Source organism: Channa argus, chromosome 18, assembly GCF_033026475.1.
Source record: "Channa argus isolate prfri chromosome 18, Channa argus male v1.0, whole genome shotgun sequence".
NCBI classification, from domain to species: domain Eukaryota; kingdom Metazoa; phylum Chordata; class Actinopteri; order Anabantiformes; family Channidae; genus Channa; species Channa argus.
The window spans coordinates 11,461,740-11,483,971 of record NC_090214.1 but is presented as its reverse complement, the minus strand read 5'-3'; the positions used below and the strand labels follow the sequence as shown (position 1 = coordinate 11,483,971).

At 38.8% G+C, this 22,232-nt stretch overlaps 2 protein-coding genes across 8 annotated transcripts; both read right to left on the bottom strand.

Moving 5' to 3' along the window:
* Nucleotides 1–736: 736 nt before the first annotated feature.
* Nucleotides 737–12,213, bottom strand: osbp2a (oxysterol binding protein 2a). Of its 2 annotated transcripts, XM_067484545.1 has the most exons (14): nucleotides 11,762–12,213; nucleotides 10,836–11,041; nucleotides 6,836–7,086; nucleotides 6,581–6,749; nucleotides 6,052–6,169; nucleotides 5,882–5,948; nucleotides 5,654–5,791; nucleotides 5,281–5,526; nucleotides 4,994–5,114; nucleotides 4,728–4,831; nucleotides 4,366–4,461; nucleotides 3,920–4,104; nucleotides 3,553–3,773; nucleotides 737–3,064 (listed from the first exon to the last, which is right to left on the bottom strand). In XM_067484545.1, the coding sequence occupies exons 1-14, from the start codon at nucleotides 11,920–11,922 to the stop codon at nucleotides 2,904–2,906; spliced, it is 2,244 nt and encodes a 747-aa protein (XP_067340646.1). In that variant the 5' UTR covers nucleotides 11,923–12,213; the 3' UTR covers nucleotides 737–2,903. The 2 variants fall into 2 exon arrangements, with proteins under 2 accessions (XP_067340646.1, XP_067340647.1); XM_067484546.1 differs by lacking the exons at nucleotides 10,836–11,041; nucleotides 11,762–12,213 and adding an exon at nucleotides 9,839–9,996.
* Nucleotides 12,214–12,727: 514 nt separating this feature from the next.
* On the bottom strand, nucleotides 12,728–22,195 carry atp6v0a2a (ATPase H+ transporting V0 subunit a2a). 6 transcript variants are annotated; one of them, XM_067484902.1, is made up of 20 exons: nucleotides 21,476–22,195; nucleotides 21,005–21,083; nucleotides 20,708–20,805; nucleotides 19,939–20,076; nucleotides 19,426–19,523; nucleotides 19,211–19,337; nucleotides 18,762–18,844; nucleotides 18,572–18,665; nucleotides 18,270–18,482; nucleotides 17,707–17,857; nucleotides 17,392–17,531; nucleotides 17,152–17,309; nucleotides 16,930–17,020; nucleotides 16,449–16,567; nucleotides 15,241–15,451; nucleotides 15,047–15,166; nucleotides 14,834–14,950; nucleotides 14,402–14,519; nucleotides 14,089–14,260; nucleotides 12,728–13,754 (listed from the first exon to the last, which is right to left on the bottom strand). In XM_067484902.1, the coding sequence occupies exons 1-20, from the start codon at nucleotides 21,584–21,586 to the stop codon at nucleotides 13,652–13,654; spliced, it is 2,541 nt and encodes an 846-aa protein (XP_067341003.1). In that variant the 5' UTR covers nucleotides 21,587–22,195; the 3' UTR covers nucleotides 12,728–13,651. The 6 variants fall into 6 exon arrangements, with proteins under 6 accessions (XP_067341003.1, XP_067341006.1, XP_067341007.1 ...); XM_067484905.1 differs by having other exon boundaries at nucleotides 17,392–17,426; XM_067484906.1 differs by having other exon boundaries at nucleotides 18,405–18,482.
* Between the last annotated feature and the right edge of the window lie 37 nt (nucleotides 22,196–22,232).

The window sequence follows — 22,232 nt, the reverse complement described above, 5'->3', positions numbered from 1 at the left end:
TCTCACTCTCTCTATATATACACACAATATAAATATATATGATATATATAGCCGTAACTCTCAACTTCCCTTTTTTCTACAACAGGAAATAGGGTTTGTTGATCGTGGTTTTTAAGGTCAAACCTAATTTAAATGTATTTGCACACATGGCAGTTGGCTTCAAGTTAAAGTGGATCAACACAAGTATATGAAGCAATGGTATTATGCATTGAAGAGATGAATTTAATTAAAATTATAGTATTGCACCTTTCTTTTGAAACATCTGATGAGCAATTGTACCCTCTGTAATATGCAGAGTCCAGCATAATGAGGAAATTGAAGTCTAATTGAAATGAATGCACATCTGGAAGATATACAGAGTTTTAAAACTTTATTTCCCATTCAAAATGTTTTGTTGTTTCTTTGTAATATATAATTAAATATTAAGGGTTAATTATTAAGGGTACCCTAATAATGTTTTTTTGCTAGTATTAAATCATAATGAGGAAAAGGCAATAAAATAATACACAATATTGACATTAGCGTAAGAAAAGTCTCCATATTAAAATTGAATGTATTGTCGGATGAGGATTTTATGATGTCTGATTTATTATTATACAATTATGACAGAAGCTTCCATCAACCTCACCCCAGACACGGTCTTTTAAAGAGAAAAGTATTGCTAGGTTTTCTGCACATGCACCTTGAGAGTTAAAAGACTTGAGCAACATTAGCTTGAAAATAAACAACAAGACAATGACAGCTTAATGTTTTATTTGAGCTCAAAAATGTTACATTTTTGAGATCATTGGGCACAAAAGGTGAGTTCACAACGTGTTTCAGTAACCAGTTGTCTACAAACAATTAGCTAGGTAATGAGGCTTCCCACTACAGAAGTGCACAAGCACTCTAAAACCATGCATAGCTGTACGTTACAATGGAAACGTTTGTCCATGTAGCATGAATCAATACCTGCAGGTAAACATATCATTGTGCTTTATTTGAACAACACCTTATTTGGAGCATTAAAACTATACATTATGTGTATTTTATTATCTTACATTTAGAATTAAATGAACTAAACATCATAATAATATACACACAAGCTTGACTTGTTTAGGATTATTTTTACAGAAATTGAGTTTAGGCTATGACCAGAATATGGACAGTCAAGTAGTGTGAAAGAATATTTTTATACAGTGATTAGAAATGAGGTGATTCTATTTCTATGTTCTTGCTATATACAAGCCAAAACCAACCAGGCAGTTGTACATCAGCAATATGCCCTATTATTATACACAGCCAGCTGAAAACTATAAAAAAATGAATGTTGTTTATTAAGACAATGTGTATTTACTACTAATGTACATCAGTGCAGTACCTTAGCAAGTGTTTTGCTAATCATTTCCTTATTTCTTTCCTGGCCCTTGACTGATCAGAAATTAGATTTCAATATTTCAATACAATTTAGCTAATGGAAAACTATAACCAAAACATAATATTTGCAATGCTTATGCAACATTTTTCAGACCTCAGGGAGTATTCTCTTTTCCAGTGATTGTGCAGTTGTGGTATTGCTGTTGTGTCGAAGTAAACCAACACAACTTAGCTGAGAGAAGTCAGCTTGCCAATTGTAAGTGCAAATGCTAACTAGGGTTCCTACTTACAAACACAACAGTAATCTGATATTTTCAGAGGATCTGAACTAAATAAACTGACTTATACATGTAACCCCCCAAAAAATACATATATAAATAAAAAAACAAAAACCTGGCAGAATGTTATAATCTGTATTAATCAAAAGAGTTTGGATGCAGTGGTTATTAGGGATTTTATGCTTTATTACATAATTAAGCACCATCAAGCACCAATAAAATTCCTTTCTAAAGAACCCACACCCCAGGTTTAGCAGATTTATTCTTCAAAAGTATGGTTGAGTCTTCCGATATTTAATGTTGAAATGATAGTCTAGAAATTTCCTATAACACTTCCATAATCTTTGAAGACTCGTGGGAAACAAATTTAAGAGGAAATTACTGAAATAGCTGTCCCACCCGATGATTTTTAGTCCCAAGTATGGTTTCATACAATATGGGTTAGTTTAAAAAAAGATGTACCCTACATCGGTCCCTACATTTCCTATGAAATGCAAATGTGTTGTTAGTTAGACCCTTCCAACCTGGTACCGTTTCTGGACAAATTGGTGGTGTGCCAAATTTATGCAAATAGAAACAGAACTTCAATGTTAGGTAGGAAACAGCAGTTACCTACACAGCAGCATGGTTTTCAGTCAGTCTTCCAGCCAAAGAGAATAACATCTACTCTGGCTTTTAATAGCTGCTCTTTACAGACCAGGAAGGCTGGACAGTAACTGTAAATCCTTTGACTTGTAGTTTGTGCAACTTTAAGAAATAGAATTGTAAACATCCCCAGGAATTGGGGGAGATCCATATATTAAGTTCTCCTGTGAAACAGCTTTTTAGTGCAGAAGAATGCTTTGTTCTGCTACCGTCTTCTCAAAGCCTAGTATCTCTGTCAGACCATGAGGAACAAGTTTGTTCCCGCTCAAAAGACCAAAAAAAACATTCAGTGCTCACAAAACACTCCTTGCCCTGAAGCCCCCCCCCCACCCACCACCACCCACACACACACACACACACTCACACTCACACACACACTCTTCTCTACAATGATAACTAACTGACTATGTGTACTCAGAAACTAATGCCATGCACTCTGACAACACAAAATATAGTAAAGCGGAAAAAAGCAGTTAAGTTAGTGGAAGCAGGAGCTTGTTGTGTGTTTGAAATTCTGGAAGTGAGGAATACTTCTACAATTGTACACTTTTACAAACCAGTGTCCATAACTCACAGAGTATCCTTACATCATGAAGAACCACTCAGCCTCTCTGAAGCCATTGTCTAAGGAGAAATTTTGTCTTGGAAAATGTTGGGGCATTGGCTCCACTCCTGTCTCTCTTTGGCCTCCCAGTAGCCACCTTTGTAGATGCAGGTGATTTCCCCTGTTGCATCATCTGTTCTCTTCTCAAACCACATTGGCTGGTAAACATCAATATCTTGCCCTAACGACATAGAATGAAGTTTATGACGCTGAATTAACTATGTATTATTTTTTTCAGAATATCACAATGTATCACTTATCACGTACAAATTATCAATATAAGGTTTATAAGGAATGTACAGTAAAAGAGCTCTGTCTGTAGAAGGATGATTAAAGATTTGTATCTTAAATCAACTTTTGTTAGCTGTTCATTCAAACTAAAGATCAGCAATAAAGAACTTTGAAAATCAAACCCAGGGTTTCGTTATAGTTTCCTACTTTTAAACCAAGGAACTGAATGACAAATGGAAATGCTCACCCATATCAAATGGTATGATATAATGACAAATACTAGTTTAGTTTCTGTTGTTGCCCTTGAGAGATACAGAGACATCAGCCACATTATATCTAAAGACCTATCATCTATGTTGAGGTTAATGTGTATGCTGCAAAAGTGGTAAAAGGCACAATTTTTATCTTTCCTGTTGTCATTAGTTTCCTTGACCTCACCTTCCTCTAGGGCCTGATTGGCTTGCGCATCCCTTCTTTTCCTCTCATGCCTCTGTTGCTCCTCCAGACGCTGCTTCTGGGCATTTGCTTCATCCCACAGACCTTCCTCCATTAGCCGTTGGTCTGGCCGCAGACGACTGTCAGTGGGCGCAACACCCTCCTCTGGCTCATTCAGAGTTAGAGCCAGTGAGGAGAAAAAATACATGTTCTCTGCATTATCTCTGGAGAATAAAACATAGAAGAGATGGCACATTATGAGATAAATTCTGATAGAAATGCGAGAAATATATGAGAGGAATGATCACAAAAGAAATTCTAATTTCAGTCATTAATATGCTGTAGAAATGTGTTTTAGAGATAAACATACGAGAGAGGATATTTCTTCCACAACAATTTGGGCTGAAGAGTCTGATAAACAGTTTTTTGTTTGCCTTCAGAGCCTCCGCATCCTTGGCTACTGTCCACTATTTTGGAACTCTCCATTTTTTCATCCCAGGTGCCTGACAAGATGTAATGAGCTGTGCCCTCGCTGTCCTCTACCACTCCCGTCACCTAGAGACACCAGAGAAGATGAAACACAAGAAGAGATCACTTTCAGTTATAATCCAAAAATCATGAGAAATATTCCATCTTTTGATGATGATCTACAGTAGAAAGCACTGAGCACAGGGGACAGAGGATATAAGATTTGATAACATACCGATATCAGTATAACGTTGTTATAGATTGATGACACAGGCCTTTGCTTTCAGGTAATAAAGACAACCATTTAAGATGCTAGTTGTCAATTACAAAAAGGTTCAGCAGACTTACTTTACGTGGAACATCTCTGGAGAAGTAGCTGTAGGGGGAAAATTTGAGACGGCACGTGTCCTTGGTTGTGTTATTTACAATGTCAATGTCCCCAGACTGCCAAAAGTAACACATGTGAATACAACAAGAAAACAGATGTGACTTAAAAGCATACAATGACTCAAGTTACTGTTTTAGTAATGCAACCCAAACATTCACATACGTTCTGTAAAGCAAATTTACCAAATACCAAATTTCTTTTAGCTAATTCAGCTTCTTCTGGTGTCAACTGTTTTTTGAAGATTTCTAGTTTTAAAATTTGCATTATAAGTTGTTATTTAAGACACACACAGATATGTAGGAAACACCTGAGAGTGACACACCTGATCAATCCAAAGTTTTCCCACGATAATGTTATGCACAGTTGATGTCACTTTGCTCCAAACATAGTGGTTTCCACTTGAGTGGAATTGCAAATGAATATTTCCTAAAGTAAAGTGAAAAAAGATGCACAAACATCAAAAAGATAAGTAACAGTACAGTACATATTTTGTGAGTACATACTGTAAATCTCATATTTGGCTTGTAGAGGTATATATGATACTGTAAGCTGCCTCACAGTAAGCTTTTGACTTTTCCTTTATCTTACCTAATGGCATGACAGAAATATATTTCCCCCGAAACTTGCTATCAATAGTAATATGCTGCCACAGGGTCCATCCCCGCTGTGACATCACATGGTGGGCAGCAGCTGGTGGGTGATGACTGACCTAAGGGTGAATGGTTATAAGCTGGTGTCAGCAGAGGTAATACAGGCATCATAATGTATTTATATTTTAGTCTGCAGGATAATTTGATCTCATTGTTTGTAGAATAGATGTGTAAGGATCTCCACATGTAAATGCATTTTATATTATACATATGTTTCTGTCTCACCTGCTCAGCAATTGAACGATAACCATACTCCTCCATTCTGTCCAGCTCATAAGTCTCCCCCTGCAAAGGGTTGAAAGGCTTGGCTGTACGATGGACTGTGGTTGAGTAGGAAGAGACAGAAAAGGCAGCCACTAGGCACATCTGCTCCAGGGAAGAGTCGCAGTGAGCTGCTCGGTCCAGAAGCTCGCTGTACTCCAGATCCTCAGTCAGACGCTGCAGCATCGACAACGGCTCATTGAAGTTTACCTACAATCAAACACAGGTCTCCTTTAAGTAGTGCAAACATGTAATTCCAAGTGTAGACTACCCATTTACTCAGGCACACATAACTCTAAAAACTATATTGCAAAAAATTAGTATGCTTTGATTTTACTGGCATAGGTATCTTGCACAAATCTTTGCCAATACAATTCTTCATTATGCTCCACAGGTTGAGGGAGTAATTTGGTTTGTTAGGAATACGAGTGCGTCTTGGTCTTCGTAGCTGCATGTGGTTTGTGCCTGAGGTGTCCTGAAAAAATACAATACAATCTTTAGTATTTGTAGAAACTAGAAAAAAAGTTAGAACAACTAATTAAAGAGTAGTTTGTTAGGGACCTACATGCTCATTATGAGTCCAGTCATTAGGCACTACTCCGCTCATCATACTCTGATTACTGCCTGAGCGCCTGAAAGAAAGCAACATACTTTAAAAACAGTTCATAGTAATGGTGCTGCTGACTGATGTAGCACACAACTCTGAGATTACTCTGAATGCAAAGGATGTCTCACTTGTGTTGTATGTTGCCACTAGCAGTCACAGTTATAAACGCAGAGTCCTCCATGGCATCAAAGAACTCTGCGTCATCATTCTCATCACTTGCATCCCCCTCCTGAGACCGCTCCACACCTATGACAACAAACACGGCTTAGCTGTGTGTCTACAATGCCACTAAATCATACATAGAAAACTTACAATATAAGCATTTAATATACAGAATAAGCATTTTGAATTTAGAAGACCATTCAAGCAAATATTTGACTGATTTTGAGCTCTCTACTGCTTTTTCTATATGATGTTTAGACCACTTGTGTATAAGCCACAGTAACTGTGATTCAGAGTAGTTGTTTCCGTAAGTGTATGTAAGCTGCAAACTTTGTAAAAGTGTGTAACGTGACTCCAAGAAAGACCAGAAGAGGTGCACTACGAAGACTGGCCACAAGAGGGACATATTGCTACTGCAAAGAACCATACGTCTCACCCTATATGGAGGAGCTAGGCTTTCAGGGAGAGAGGACTCAGGAATGGGATGTGTGTCACCTGTATATGTGGTGGGATTCTCCCTCCAGGCTCTCTCTAAGCTGTTGTGCTGTTTGGCTAACTGCTCGATGGTCTCCTCCAGATGGTGACGCTGTTCTCTTTCATACTGCAGGGCCTTTTGCCACCTTCGGCTGTGAGATTCAGCTACATCCAGAAAATCACGACAAGCCTGAAGTGTGAAGACAACACACGTCACAAGCCTCATTTGTCTCCCATTTACAGTGTTTATACACAGTACAATGTTTGTGCACTCACATTGATCATAGCATTGGAGGTGATGCGGAAGAGGGTGGCACGCTCATTGACAGCTTTCACTTTGTCTGTGCTGTCAGTGGATCCACGCAGATCTTCAAGTTCACTGAGGGAGCGCTGAAGGGCAGCACCATGCTTCCCTATGAGCTCATTACAGGTGCTCAGGTCATCTAGCTTGTTGGCCAGAGTCTTGAGCACCCCGTGGGTTAGGGCACGTTCCTCCTGAGGTACAGGACCTTCATCTCCTGAGTCATCTTTACACAGACAAAGAAAAAGCAGTGTATAGATTAACAAACTATACACAGGATGCTAGAGTATCATTAGCAGTTATTATATCCAAACAAATGTTTTTTTTTGGTTGTGAAATTATATACTTTAAATTATAACACTATATGGGAAGTTAATGTCTTACGAGACAGATTGAGAGCAATATATTAAATATTCAGAATTTAGACTGAGGCGAGTTGAGAATGTTTTTTGGGAATGGATGGAGGAGGATAATAACACTTCACACCCTGATCTCCCACATCCCTTCCTATACAAGATCGGAAAGCTGTGAATGAACACTGTTACCCTGGAAACGTAGGCCTGGGCAATCAGAAGGCTAGGCTATTTTTAGAAGAGAGAGAGAAAAAAAAAGATGACGCACTACCCTTTCCCTCTTCTCTTCCTTTCTCTACTCCTTGTTGGTATGAGCGGAGCCATCAGTCTTAGAGTTTTTAAATGTGAGGTGAGCATAGAGACTGGGCTCATTACCAGACATCATTTTAACCGTACAGTTGTCAGCATGTCAGCAGACAAATCTGCTCACATTTACCTTAATTCAGACATACATTGTTTTTCAGTATTATTTTTTGAAGCTAAATAATCAGCATTATTCTATCTCATATATTATACAAATATATTTTTAAACATGTTTTGATAAGTCTGCAATATTATGTCAAAGGGAACATATAAATGTTTTGTGCATAAACACCATTGGTAATAAAACCTGGGATGCTGACTTCACTTTCAAACAAATTCTGAGGCTTGGATTTGTCTTGCCTGCACAAAAGGTGTTCATAATCCCAGACCTGCCAAGGATCCTGAGGGATAGAGAGCGATTTGTGCTCTTTAAATTTGTTCTCTATAAAAGCTTCGGATTGAAAAAAAGATGACAGTTTTCTTTAAGTCACCTAAAAATCCTATTTGACATCAATGTTATAGAAAATTATAAATGTCCACACAAATAATGCTGCTATAAATGAAAATAACTGTCTATGGATGTATGTAATGGTGTGGAATATTTCTAGGTCAAAAAATTTCTTGTCTGCTTTAAGATACAGATTGTGTGTGTAATCTGCAAACTCCAGAGCATGTTGCCTGTATCTAGGCCAGTGTCTGCATTGCCTGTGAGTTACAGGGCATCGAGACTATCTACTACACCCTGTTAGAGGGGTAAAGAAATCAATACAATCAGGGCAAACTGGATTAACAAACTCTCAGGAGAAGAAGATTAAAAGTGAGTGGGTGAAAAATCCTGTAGCCATCTGTAATGGTTTCATAACCCATATACAGTGGATGTAAAATGTTCTCACTTGACCTATAGTGCTCAAGGTGTCAGGAAACTTGATTATAAATTTGAGAGCTGGTTCCATCTGCCATCCAACATATTTCTGTGGTAGTGTACTTCTCCATTTACCCATAATAATGTTATAGAAATGTACATGTACTGTAGGGGAAAGGTATACCTGCCTAGTCTTTGTGCCAGTGATTCTTTTTTCCACACAGGACACTGGAGAGTCTGAGATGAATTGGTGACTCATCACTGAATCATGATAATACACCCACATGTGATAAAGGGAGCACCAATATGAACACAGTGAAGGAGCTAGAGTTGAGAGTCAGGGGATGCACCATGAGCTTTGCAATACTGATAAATCAATAAAAGCTGGACTATAATATGCTAACATTTTGCTGTAGCACAACAGTTTCCTCGTGCACATTTAATTGGATTCACATTCCTGCTCTACATGTTAAACTTTTGACTTTGTACTTAATGCTTGTTGAAGAAATTAACATTTTCTCTCAAAGTACTTCACATATATGATACATTAGCTACCAATTATGCTGTAGCTATCATATCGGCCACATAGGTGCCTTACAACATCTTAAACTTTAACTTAACCGCTGCAGTAATCTTAATTAATTTATCCAATTAATTTGCCCTGCCATTATTGCCACTAAGTCCAGAAACAAAAGCTCAAGTAATATTAATCTGTAATCACATCACACACATTTCACTAAAACACATTTGTGTCTGTGCTTGCACATGCCTAAAGCACAATAATATGTTTAATAGGATTAATGTATCAACAGTTTGTTCAGACATTGGATTAGGTGGACATGAACATACATCGCCTAAATATGATTATAAATCTGTGGTGAAGTAATCATCTGAAAAACATCACCACAAAAAATGAGTCACAGCAGTGAAATGTGAATGATGTATTCACATCATTCATAATGATGTATGAAATAACCTAACTGGTTGTATTAATAAGGCCAAGTGCATTGCTATACAAAGGCAGACACAGCATTAACACCTCATACTGCTGTTTGCTTCTTTACTTATTAATGCATTTATTTATTCATTGTCTCCATTTGCTAATATGGTCAGAGTAAGACAAAACATTTGCATGTTGCAGACACATTCCTCTTGGGTTTAGTCAATTCTAAGAAAATACAAACAAATGAGACAAATATGGCACACTTGACTAAGTCCTACTTAAACACTGTTCTATTGTTCTGTGATCACCTTGAAAATAATGGTGCCATTTTGTTAAAGTTAAAGGCAATTCTGTCCAATCAGAAAGCTAATCAGTACGTTTACACAGACGTTTGCACAGAATGCAGTATTAGGCTATTGAACAACTTAAAAAACTCCACAAACACATACATAACACAACTATTACAAACACACCATGCAAGCATAGTTAGAAGAATAACAATAAACATGATACTTACAAGGTGACATTCATTGAATCGGCTGCACCTACGACTCCCTTTTGTCCACAGAGTGGATGTTGAAAAATATTTTCAATGAAAATCCTCACACTCTCCTGCTCTCTCTTTTTTTTCTACCCCTCCTGTTACCAGATCAGGAGGAGGAGTCTAAAGGAAGGTCATTTCATTCAACTCTCACTGTCGTCATATTGAAGGAGACAGGGACGGAGGAAGGAGACAGAGTGGGAGGGGGGCGATAGCTGCATGTGTGTTTTTGCAAAAGAAAGGGAGAGACAGAAAGAGGAAGAGGAAAAACCCTGCATGGATGTTATACTCCTATATTTTAAATATCCACAATAATGAAAACATAAAATATCTCCCAGACTCAAACAAAACGTGACATGATATGACACGGTAGCCCTTTGCTTTGATGTTTTCTCCTTGACTAAGATTTTTGCTTGCCTTGTACCTCACCTGTAAGTGGCTTTGAATAAAAGCATCTAGCATCCAAAAAAAGTGTTCAAATTAAATGTAAATGTAGTTGACAAAATTATATATGATATGATATGATAGCACCAAGAGGTAAAAAGAGAGTTTTGTATGTATACAAGGATCTGAGTGAGTAATTTCATGTGACATGATTAAAGAGCTTTTTCATGAATTTGCTTGACTTGGCAATGTTCAGTTGAACATCTTGAACAACACTGCCCTCTTGTGTTCTGCTTTTTACATAACACCAAAGAAGAAATAAAATATGCATTTAGGTAAGTGGGTCCTGGAAGCATGAGCCTGCATTCAGGTTGCAGCTAAACTTAGCTGCTCACCCTCAGACATTCTCAGGAAAACCATGTGTTTCTTTTAATACAATCTACAGTGATATTACTACTTGAAAGGTAAAACAATTTCCAATAAATTTTCTGGCTGTGAGAATTCTTCTTTGCGCCTTTGTTTTCATACACAAATAAATCTTTAATGCCAAACATATTGTACTGTACAGATTTTAAACTGTCCATCTCACCTGAGTGATGCATGAGGAGAGTGGCATTGGCCTTGGCCTGATGCAGAGCTGACACCCATCGCTGACACTCTCCCTCAGAGGTGGCCTTGAGATGGTAGCTTCGGCCTCTACTGGTTAGCACCAAGTGACAGGTATCCCCCACCTCAATGTGTGCTGTTGCCAAAGGAATGGTGCCCCGGCAAGTGTGTGCCATCTCTGCCTGAGTCCTGAGGGAAACCAGCATAAACTGAGTTTTTAATAGCAGTGTATGACAGCAGAACAACATAATAAACACAACAGCCTCTCTCAGGTGAATGTTCATATGAAACATATAATAGCATCCTAACAAATCTGTAAAACCTAAATAACAAAACATTTTCACTATAGAGAAGCTTTGGGTAGTTTGCAGTCTAGAGGCTTTTGACAATATGCTGCAATTAAACATGTTGACCTTTTGTCTTTTACATCACAGGCTCTCTTACACAAATTTCACTTGTTATTGTGCTTAGTATCCCCCAGGAAAGTAGGACGGTGTAGTGTAATGTTCAAAAATTGAGTCTCCATGAATCTCCCTATATGAATACTGCCAAATAGCTAAAACACAAAACTTATATAACTAATTATTTATCTTCGTAAACCACTAAAAGCTTAGCATTCACTTCTGGATATGGAACAAGTCAAAATCCAATAGGCCAGAGAATGTTTGACTTATATAATTGTTGCTCCTGAATTACATTACTATGACTCAGGTCATTTTGTCTGTTCAGGACACTCCCTTTCCTGTCGGCTAAAAGTTTAAATTAATGCTTTTATTAAAACAAACGAAAAATCAATTATGTTACCTTAAAAAATAAAAAGAAGTCACGTTTTCAACAGACCACCGTCATAAATGATTCATGTTTAGTGGAGAAATGAGCGGCGGGTGCCACCATCAGTTACCCCGTTACCTGTAGTAGGACAGCAGGCCGTTACTGAGGACGAACCAGCGCCGCTGGTAGCCCTTCAGGTAGTTGGTCCACTTAAAGAGCCAGCCTTTGTAGGTGTCCGGACATGGCCGATTGAGCCCCGGGAGAGTCGGGGAGGGCAAACTCTTCACCAGCTCGTTCATAGTTGGTCCGGCGGGACGGACAGAGAGTCGGTGCAGTTTGCGTGGAGTTGCTGCTGCCGCTGCCCGTCAGCAGCTGGACCGCCGCCGTTAGCTAGCTGCACCGCACCGCACCGTCCGCTAAGGCTTCTGTTAGCTTGCAGCTGTTTGCTGAAGGTGTCAGTGTCACTCGTAACCCATTAGGTCCTTAACGCAGGTATTTCAGCCAGGACAAGACATTATTTTCACATCCAACTATGTAAAGCAGGAGCCAGCACTTTAACTGCGTCTAATGATGATCATGAAGCCTGTGGATGTGAGGGGGGGGGGGGGAGGGGATGACGTCCTCCTCACAGGACTGTGGCATATGGGTGCAGGTCTGTGCGTGTGCGCGTTTTCTATGGTCAAATTTTAGTTCAGTGCCATCGTTGTAAGAACTTTTAGGCTCATTATTTAGGTTTGGCTTATAAAGCTGACACCGAGCTTGGAGTTACGCATTAAGTTGTGATGGATAGTGCACAGCAAGCATTATGTGACAGCTCTAACTCAATTTTGCTCTACTATATTTACACAAATTAGGATTTTCCATACAAACATATAACTTGTTATAGACTAAATCCACAAAATTACTTGTGGAGTAAAAATCATTTTAGATAGGTGACATGGTCACTGGCTGATTTTCTAAGAAACTCAAGAATCAGGTCTAGTATAATTACTTGTCAGTACAAGGTTCTGACAGTTGTTCAGTCAGAGGCAACCTGGAAGTTAAGAATGATGATTATTGAGATAATTTCTTGTTATAAATAAAATCATATTTCTATGCAAATGCTTTATTTGCTTGCATTTCTCAAAACCTTTATTCAACACTTTGAAATGACAAAATATTAAGACTCCTGTACAGACAATAATTTAAATAAATACCATGATTAATAATCCATAACAAATGCAATAAGTAGTATCATCAAAGATAGACCTAAGGCTTCTTGACTTTTTCTGGAGTATTTGATATTTTTGTATTGGTTACAGGGGAGGTTACGTATAAATAAATGCATTAATAAGTAAAGAAGCAAACAGCAGTCAACAACAGTTGATCATTTTTCATTTGGCATCATCACAGTCATTAGTGAAAATCTTAAATTGTACAATCATTACTGCAAAGTGCTTTGTGACAACATGTCTCACAAAAAAGATCATAATGATTTTAGTCTTTGTTTAGATTTTGATGCCCACAGCTATTCTATCATCACACGGAGGAGCAGTTTTAAAAAACCCAAAGACATCCCAATATCATCATCAGAAATAAATCTCCATGGCACTACATCAGGATGCTTTATATGTTTTTTAACGGTAATTCTTGTAACATATTTAAACTTTACATTCCACTGTAAAACTGCTTATTTTAAATACAATGTTGTAAATAATACAAAAACAGATTACACAGCACAATGCAAATTAATTTTTTCAATTCACTCAACCGGTGTGGGACTTTGTGTTGAGCAATATGTCACCTACAAAATGTACTCATTAACAGAACAAGAATTTTGAACCTCTGTATATTAAGAGGTTTGCTGGGTTCAGTAGTAAGGCAGTCAGCACAGCCGATAATCTTTTAAAAATTGTCATGGTGAAAAATGTTGCTACAGGACTGTTTGTTGGTTTGTTGTCGCTATCACAGTGTGAATCGTTCCCACATCCAGTTTCCTTCAATTTTAAAGTCTGCTTCCACTCATGTCCAGTAAAGAATCCATACACTTTAAAGCAAGCCATCTTGTTCAAAAACAGAGGGCAGAAGAGAAAAGTCGAAGGGCACAAACTTGACACCGGTCCCATGATAGAATTTGTTCTGAAACTCCACCCTGAAATCAAGTGTAGGAGCAAGTAAAAACACTTTAATGGAGCAATAAATGACAAGGAAGGTCAATGCAAAAAGATGACACAGTAAAATTTTTATATTTTTTCTTTAACGCCTTAATGGTAAAAATCACTGATGCACTGATTTAACACTTAATATAGAGTAAGTAAGTAATAAGGTCAAATTGATTAATCTAGAAAAGTCTAAATTGCATCATCTACGTTACAGACTTACAGAGTAGGAAAAGACAACAGTGTTGCACACGTATTGTCCCTGCAAAAATAAATAAAAAGAAATCTTGCTTAACATCTGCAATAGCTGGTATGACAGAGACTCACCAGTGAAGGCGGAGAGCATGGAGGAATGCTGATAAGCCTTCCATGACTAGTAGAATAGACACTGTGAGCATAGCGAAGAGGCCAAACACAGGGACCAAAAGCACTACCCCCACTCTTGCAGTGATCCTCAAACCTAGGCGCATCACCATTACCCACAACACCTCCGACAGCTCTGAAACCAGTTAAAACAAACACCACAAAACAGGAGGAAGAAATATTTTAGTCAGTCTTCCAGTGCAACTCATAAAATGTTAAGGACAAAAAACACAGTTCACACTGCACTAAAAGTGTTATACTGAGAGGAGACACTTACGGGCATGAGCCAAGCTGAGGGCCCAAAGACGTAGGTAAGACGCAGTGTTAGAAATGCAGCCCAGACAGTACTCTATGGTGTGGATTCCCTGGTACAGGAGAACATCTCCAAAATCAAACTGTAAAACAACCCAAATAATACATAAGCTTAAAAAATACTAATGTACTATTGACTCCTTCCTTCTACTACTACTGCTGTTTTTCTATTGTTCTTTTTCAACTTCTTCTTGAGAACCACAGCCCATGTAGCTATGTAGCTGCAATGCTGCATAAACCTAAAATGCCACATAAGAATTTCAAAAAAACAAAAACAAAAAACAAACAAAAAAACAATCAGGTAAACCCAGTAGATCACATTCATACAATAGCTGACAAATATATTTTGATGTTTGATGTGAACTCATTAAATTAACATTTGGGGTGGATGTCTGACCTCTTTAGGAAGAGCGTCTCTGCTGGTCACTTCATCAAGGCCCTCCTCTTCATCCTCTTCATAGGGAGGTGCTGTGGAACTGTCATCCTCACTAACACGCCTTACCCTCTCGTAACCCTGGGTGTTAGGCAACAATGTTGGTTTAATTTAAGTACTGACAAATGAACATAAGAAAAGTGTCAAGGCAGGAAGCAGACACGTGTCAAGACTCACTCTGCGTCGGCGCAAGCCTTTGCCTCCACGAAACAGCCAATACAAGTAAAGAGGTTTTCCTAACAGCAGTACAGGGACTGACAGCAGGGCTATTACAACTAAAAAAATTTGCAGCCCGGTCTGGAATGAGGATAACAAACATTAAATACAGTAAGAGCTGATAAACAAATCATATTTTCTGACTAAATCGATACCTGTCCTGGGTAGAGAGGTGTGATTTCCTTCCCCTGCATGACAAACATGTTGATAAAGTGGATGAGGATGCTGGGAGCTTGGCTGGAGTCTCGTGCACTGAATGCCAACCACTTGTACAAAATCATAAAAACCAGGTAGCCAAAGAGACAGAGCAGGAAGAGCAGCTCAGGAAGAAATACCAAGTAGACATTACATTTCTGTCCAAAGTGCCTGAAGAAAAAGAACAAAATATGAAATGGGAAAGTGATAAGATGATTGTAATAATAATCTCTCATTGGTCAAACAATAGGCTTTTTTGTAACTAAAAACCTAAAAATGCAGCATATGACACTGGCACAGAGACGCACACGACTGTACATCAGTGCCAATATGGCAGTAAAGATTAGTGCATTATTATTATTAAATTATTGTACAGTTAAACTCTTGATTATTTTCTTTCTGTAATTCAGTTCTTATTAAAGAGACATCTGAAGGAATATTCCTGGAAAGTGGGCTATGCACACACCCACTCATTGACTTCCAGAGACCTTTACCCACAATAATTTTTAAGTAAAATCATGATTATTCAAGATGCCTTTAAATCCCTCTTCTTTTCTTTTTTACGCAATTTCTGTGATAAGCTGTGATAAATGTAGTTTTATCCATTCCTGTAAACTGAAGGACAAATCCTTTCTTAGAACAGTGGGTCACTGTTTTTTGAAAACTAAAATGAACAGTGCATAACTTGCACTATTTTCAGTTTGTGAGGTCTCTAATGGCAGCAGGATGTTCAATTTGGCAATAAGAAAAAATAGACAACAGTGCTTATTGTAATGAAGGAACATTTCACGAACCACTGCTGTGTTGTTCATGTGTGTGATTTAAAAGCCATTAGATGAATAAGACTTTGGCTTTGTCTCTACACACTAATACATGTTTGCTGTCCTCTTTTCATGATATTTCTTCACGATAAGAAGATAAACCAGATGTATCATTTCACTGTGACTGCAAAGGAAGGGCATCGGGCGTTAAACTCATGCCAGATCAACATGCTGGACACGTTCAGCTGTGGCGACCGCTGAAGGGACAAGCCGAAAGCCGTTGATCTTTGACACACTCCAAAATAAAATGTTATGCTGTGCATATGGTGACGTTTAACAGTGAGTGTTGCCCTAGGTGCAGGGTACTGTAGGGTTACAGATGCAGGTTTATATGTGAAATCACTCACAAGTGATTGAAGACACTCAGCACCACTCCAAAGCTCATGTGGATAACCCCAATAATAACTGACATCTTCATCTTGTAGGAATTGAGGAAGGACAGTCGGTTCACTGCCATGTTCCATATCTGAGAAGATATTGAAACACATTTCATTGAAAGTGACGCATTAATGAATCAATTTCATGACTTTATAGAATTCTCATCATCAAAAAATATATAATTATACAATGTACATGCAGTGAACATGTCCTAGGCTTAGTATGCATATTCCTATCCCGTATGTTACTTTTCCATTCCCCCCAACTATGGTCTTTCTTATGATTAGACCTTTTCTGTGTCTCGTCACTACCACTAGCATATATTCATGAGAAATACCCATGAATAATAACTGTAAATTTAAATGTGGTTTTCTGAATGTAACAATAAAAGAATGAAAGCTGAAAAAAAAAATCATGATCTGACTATGTTGTCTCAGAGCATTTACTCACAGGATCGATGCCAAATGGGTACGGTCCACCAAAAACACCACTAATATTAGGGTTCAATATGAGCAGAGCGTTTGTTTGGAGAGTTTTGTTTCTGTAATGTAAAAAATATATATAATCTCTATGCATCAATTTGAAGCAAATTAAGTTGCCATTAATACACAACATTCACTTAAATAAACTACACAAAAAGTGTTTGTATTCTATTGTGTTGTATTAACTCACGTCCACTGCTGATTGGAGAACATAGCCTTAATGCTCCAGCCAGAGCCAAATATGTTGAGAGACTTAGAAAAACAGTCATTGTAAATCAGCCCGGTGTAGACAGAGAAAATCCCCATCATTAGGATGATGTAGCGTCCATTGAAAAATGTTGCCCATATCTGGAAGCAACAGAAACGCAGCTATCAGCTAAGACTAATTTACAATAATAAGACTCTCTGTTATGTAACGGGTCATGCTCACCTCATTACTGGAACGTTTCTTCTTCTGCGTTTTTTCTGTCAGCACCATCCACAAAGCAAAGAGAGTTATTACCATCCCGTGCCCAAGGTCACCAAACATCACAGCAAACAGAAAAGGGAACGTGATGATGGTGTAGGGAGCTGCCAATAAAAGAAACATTCTCAGCGTACTTGCTCTTAAATTCTCAAAAGCAAAAATAGATATTAAAATATAGATGATTAAAATAAAATAAGAAGAATTTAAAATAAAAGAAAATTAAAATATAGACAATAGATATTCTTACTGTTCTATACATTGCATTATCGGAGATCTTACCTGGGCTTACCTCGCGATAGTCCCCCACCCCATAAGCCTCCACAATGCTCTGAAAGCCAGATGTGAACTTGTTGGTTCTTAACAAGGTAGGTGGAGTGTCAGTGCTTGGGATGCGGTTCACAAAGGATGGTACAGTGGCCTCACCTTTTCTCTGGTGATAAAAAACATATACTGTATTTGCAAATGTGAGAAAACAAACCATTATTCTACAATTGTTACTTCATTAAACAGAGCATGATAATTAAATGATAATTGATTCTGTCCATTTGAATTAAAAAAAAGGGTTATCTGATCAGACAGAAAAAGTGCATTCTGGGTAAAGAAAATGTAAAAAACAGACAGAAGCAGGAGGAATTGTTACTGGAGAGCAACAGGAAAAAATTCCAACTAATTAAAAACAAAAGCAGTAAAAAATGACAGAACAGAGTCATCCAAACTGCCTGCTGCTGATAATACACAATGGGAAAAGCATATCTTAATGCTTAACAGTCGACAACCAATGATAGTGATAAATACTTACAAAATAATGAGCTACTTTTCTACATACAGTACTTCCTACTCACTGAACCCTCTTCTAGCGCCCCCCGCAGGTTTGCCAGGTCACTGATGGGACACCACACCTCAGCAATCAGACACTTGTTGGTGACGTCGAAGCTGCAGAGGTTAAGGATATGATAGATAGCCTTCATCTTTTTCACCTGAACAACCCAGGTGTAGGCTGACTCTGAGGCCTTCTGCAGAACCTGCCTCAAATAGTCCTCGGTGCGATGCAGCACCTGCAGGAAACAGCAACAATAACCTCACCAAGACTGTGGGAAAGTAATCCTGTCTAAATTGCAAGCTTTATACTGTGTGACAGTCCTACATTGTTAAGGTCCTGGATACGGGTCCTTAAACTGTCCAACACATCTGCCCTTTCCTCATCATTCTCAGGGTGCGGATAAAGATGACAGTGGTAACTGGGAAATGAATGAAAGGTGTTAACAAAGCAGAATACATCAGGTTTTAGAAGATTATATGATACTATGTCAAAGTCATATGATGTTTATTCTTACCAATCGCAAATCTTTTGAACTTTCTGTCCAATCTGGTCTCCCCAAAAAGAGATGAGAAAGACAACACTTTTGCTTATCTCACCCTGAAACAACACAGACACGTGTTAGCACAGCCTTACAATAAAATGACCTGTGTTTTTGCTGTAATCTAAATAGGATGTTTAGCATTTAATTATTTAGACGCTATGTTAAAAATTCAACTAAGGTGGTCTCAATTTTAAACATTTCTCTATTACAGAGGTTCCTAAACCTGGTCCTATCTTCCAGCTTCTGATTGACTGAACAACACCTGATCCAGATGAAAACAGGCCAGGCAGTGGTCCTTATGTATCTGCTGTGGGAACCACTGCTCTATTACATGAATTATTTGTTATTAAAAAAACTGTGCAGTATTAGTTGTTTAAGCTTTGGGCAGGAGCAATGTTACAATATTTATTTATTCAACTCACAGTGTCGAGATCAGTCAGGTTCTCATCCACCTCTGCATAGCTGAGGATGGTGTAACCCTTACACACTCTCCACAACATGCGCTCAAAGGCCTCGACCTTCACCCGCTGGATAAGACCGGAAACAAACCTACAGAGAGGAGAAAACAGATCAGATTTATAATAGTGCCAACATACACACAGTTATGTGGGTGTAAATGAGACATATTGCAGCTCACCCTAGTTTGGCTCCAAGTCTTTGCATACCAGTGCATCCTGTGACTGAGTCTGTCTCCATAGTGGGAAATTCTTCATACTGGGGACCAAGAGCCTCATGCTAATTATAAAAAGGAACATTTTTAATGTCGACAGCCACAGTAACCGCCCCTTTCATGGTTCTACACATACCTGATCTGATGTTCACATGCTCAAATGTGATGTTTACTTTCCCAAACCCCTGTCTAACACAAACAACAGCTCTCTGTATCTCTGTTTAACACGGCAACTTGGATCAGTCAGGTGCTGCTTGTAACGGCTGGATTGTGACCGTGTCATTAATTAAAATCAGCTTTAGTTCCCTGTCATCCAGGGAAACAAAACGTGTCAGCAACAAGAAAACAAGATGCTGTCTGCGAGGTGAGGAGAAGCGCGTCGTATGCAAGATGAAAACAGCAGACGACTGGAGAATGCGATTTATTACCCAAGGTTGCTGAGTGTGATGGGAGATGAGCATAGAAAAGAAGCACACTTACTCTGGAGCGGCTGTGTATGAAGGTCCGTGTGATCTTCAGCATATGTGTGTACTCGGTGAGCTCCAGGAGGTTCCTTCGCAGCTTCTCTTTGTTTCTGGCCACCTCGCTGAGCTCCATCTCCAGCCTCTGGAGCTGCTCCTGAACATCACATTGAACACCAGCTTAAGTCTAAGTTCAGCATTGAAATGGTAGAATCAGTTGAGCTAAACAGGAGAAGAATCACCAATTGTACATGTGGCTGACAGCAGAAAGCTTGACTATTTTGCCAAACTGCGACTGTAAATGACAATTAAGAGCTAATGTTAATTGTGTAACCATTGTTTGCTAGGCTGTTGTAAAAGTAGCAGCAAGTGGACAAAGTCAGCCAAGTGACTCGTTAACACAGTAAGATTTACCACAGACTAGTGGTCATAAAAGAACAAGTGAGGCTGCATTCATTGTTTATGTTATTTTGCCTGCCTTTAGATAGATACTTTATTATCTTAGGAGAGGAACTTGAATTGTTATAGTATATAGAAAATTAAGCAGATTAGTAAATGTAGAAGAGTCCAGGAAGTTAAAATTTATTATTTTATTAAATTTATTATTTAATTTTCTAATTTCACTGTTCTGATGGCAGGACAGTTGCCAAGCTGTGCATTAATGTTCAATAAATCTCAAAGTTAAGTGGAGAGTTATCCCAAAAAGATTCCCGGGACACTAGTTGTCGTATCAACATATATAATGCACTATAATGAAATGTTAAAAACTGGGTTAAAATGATGCTTGCCATGATCTCAAGGACTTGTCTTGGGGGAGGTGCGAGTGGACTTTCATCCTCCTCTGGAATGGCTATATTAGCCTTTTGGATCTCCCTCAGGAGGTAGCCTGTCAATGAAAAAAACAAATGAAACTGATGGTTTGTTTAATGGTTATTACTATTTAAGTGTCAGAGCAAGCTGTGAAATCTGAAATCCCGAGAGGAAAAAAAATCACACCTGAGCTACTTATAACCTGATGAGTAATAGTTCAGGTGCATACTCAGGCTACATCCACATAACCCACCCCAGGTGCTCTGCTCTCTTACCCAGCATTCTCTCCATCTCCTCACATCTCTTGATTTCGCTGACAAAGCGCCGCTGGAATGAGCTGACACTGGGGTTAAGCTGAAACCAGAGGAGCATCACAGGTCAGGTGGATGCATTATTCAATGCATGCGCAACAGTAAAACGCAATGTGGCATTTATAATTAGCCTAAAGCCCCATCTTGTGCTTATGGTTTTAACATTAAACTTAATTCCTGTTCTTTCAAGAGGCTATATTTAAGTTTCTGGGAGAGATCTGATATGAAAAGTGGGTCATACTGGAGGAAATAGATAGATAGGTAGATGAGCTGCACCCTCTGAACATATTTAGCATTTATATTTAGAAACAAAATGAGACACCAGATAGAATCTATTCATTCTGCCACGTAATCAAGCACCAAGTTCTTTAAATTGGTGGTAGAGTTGATACATTTACAAACGTGAGTTTGTGCATCATCAGCCTCTCTACTTACATCTCGAAACTCGACCAGCCCCAGCTCTCCAAGCTCACTAATGCAGTCATATTCAGAGCCGGACTGCAGGAACAATTGCGCCAAGCACATCTCCTCACTCCGGAACACCATCTTTATCTGCCAGGCAGTCTGATCTCCACCGCTGCCCTAAAATGTGCCTTTACTGTAGCCTATTGAACGTGAAAACGAACCGTTCACCACAAACAAAAAAGGGCATCACAGAATTCAAAGAGTCGGTGCGTGACTTCAACCCCCTTAAACAATTAACTCCCCGTGAGGATTAATTATTGTTCATTAATTGTGACGATATTCAGAAGGGAAAATATCCTCCTTCTGAGTCCTGTTATCGCACCGATCTGCTTCCCTTTGGAGCCGCCTGATGTGTACTGGATAAACAATATAAAAACGAAGACAGAAACCTCCCTAATGCACCTTTTGCATCGATCGACCACAGAGAAAGGCGTCATCCCGTGCGCTCTTTACCTTGAACACCTGTCATTACAGCGCAAAAACGCAGTGAAGACGCAGCGCTGGTCGGACGGAAACGAGCAACAGGCAAACTAAACCATAAACCTTTAAGCAAACATGCAAACAAACGAGCATAAAGGAAGCCTCACACGTTAGAAAAAGCCCCAGTTAGAAATAGGCTACGGCCTTTATTCGCGCTACGTCGCCCAGATAACACCGGCAATTGACACAGATTGCGTCCATGGGTTGCCAGATATGTCAGCATCCTAAGAAATCATTTTTATTATTA

What these genes read in the sequence shown, in the direction of transcription:
- osbp2a (XM_067484545.1), bottom strand. Translation starts at nt 11,922, where the DNA reads ATGAACGAGCTGGTGAAGAGTTTGCCCTCCCCGACTCTCCCGGGGCTC. An exon ending in AGTGGCAACATACAACACAA is followed by an intron (nt 5,949 to 6,051) that starts GTGAGACATCCT and finishes GCTTTCTTTCAG; the next exon opens with GCGCTCAGGCAGTAATCAGA. An exon ending in ATCGTTCAATTGCTGAGCAG is followed by an intron (nt 5,115 to 5,280) that starts GTGAGACAGAAA and finishes ATTCACCCTTAG; the next exon opens with GTCAGTCATCACCCACCAGC.
- atp6v0a2a (XM_067484902.1), bottom strand. Translation starts at nt 21,586, where the DNA reads ATGGTGTTCCGGAGTGAGGAGATGTGCTTGGCGCAATTGTTCCTGCAG. An exon ending in GGCTGGTCGAGTTTCGAGAT is followed by an intron (nt 21,084 to 21,475) that starts GTAAGTAGAGAG and finishes CTCTGGTTTCAG; the next exon opens with CTTAACCCCAGTGTCAGCTC. An exon ending in ACCCATTTGGCATCGATCCT is followed by an intron (nt 16,568 to 16,929) that starts GTGAGTAAATGC and finishes ATATCTTCTCAG; the next exon opens with ATATGGAACATGGCAGTGAA.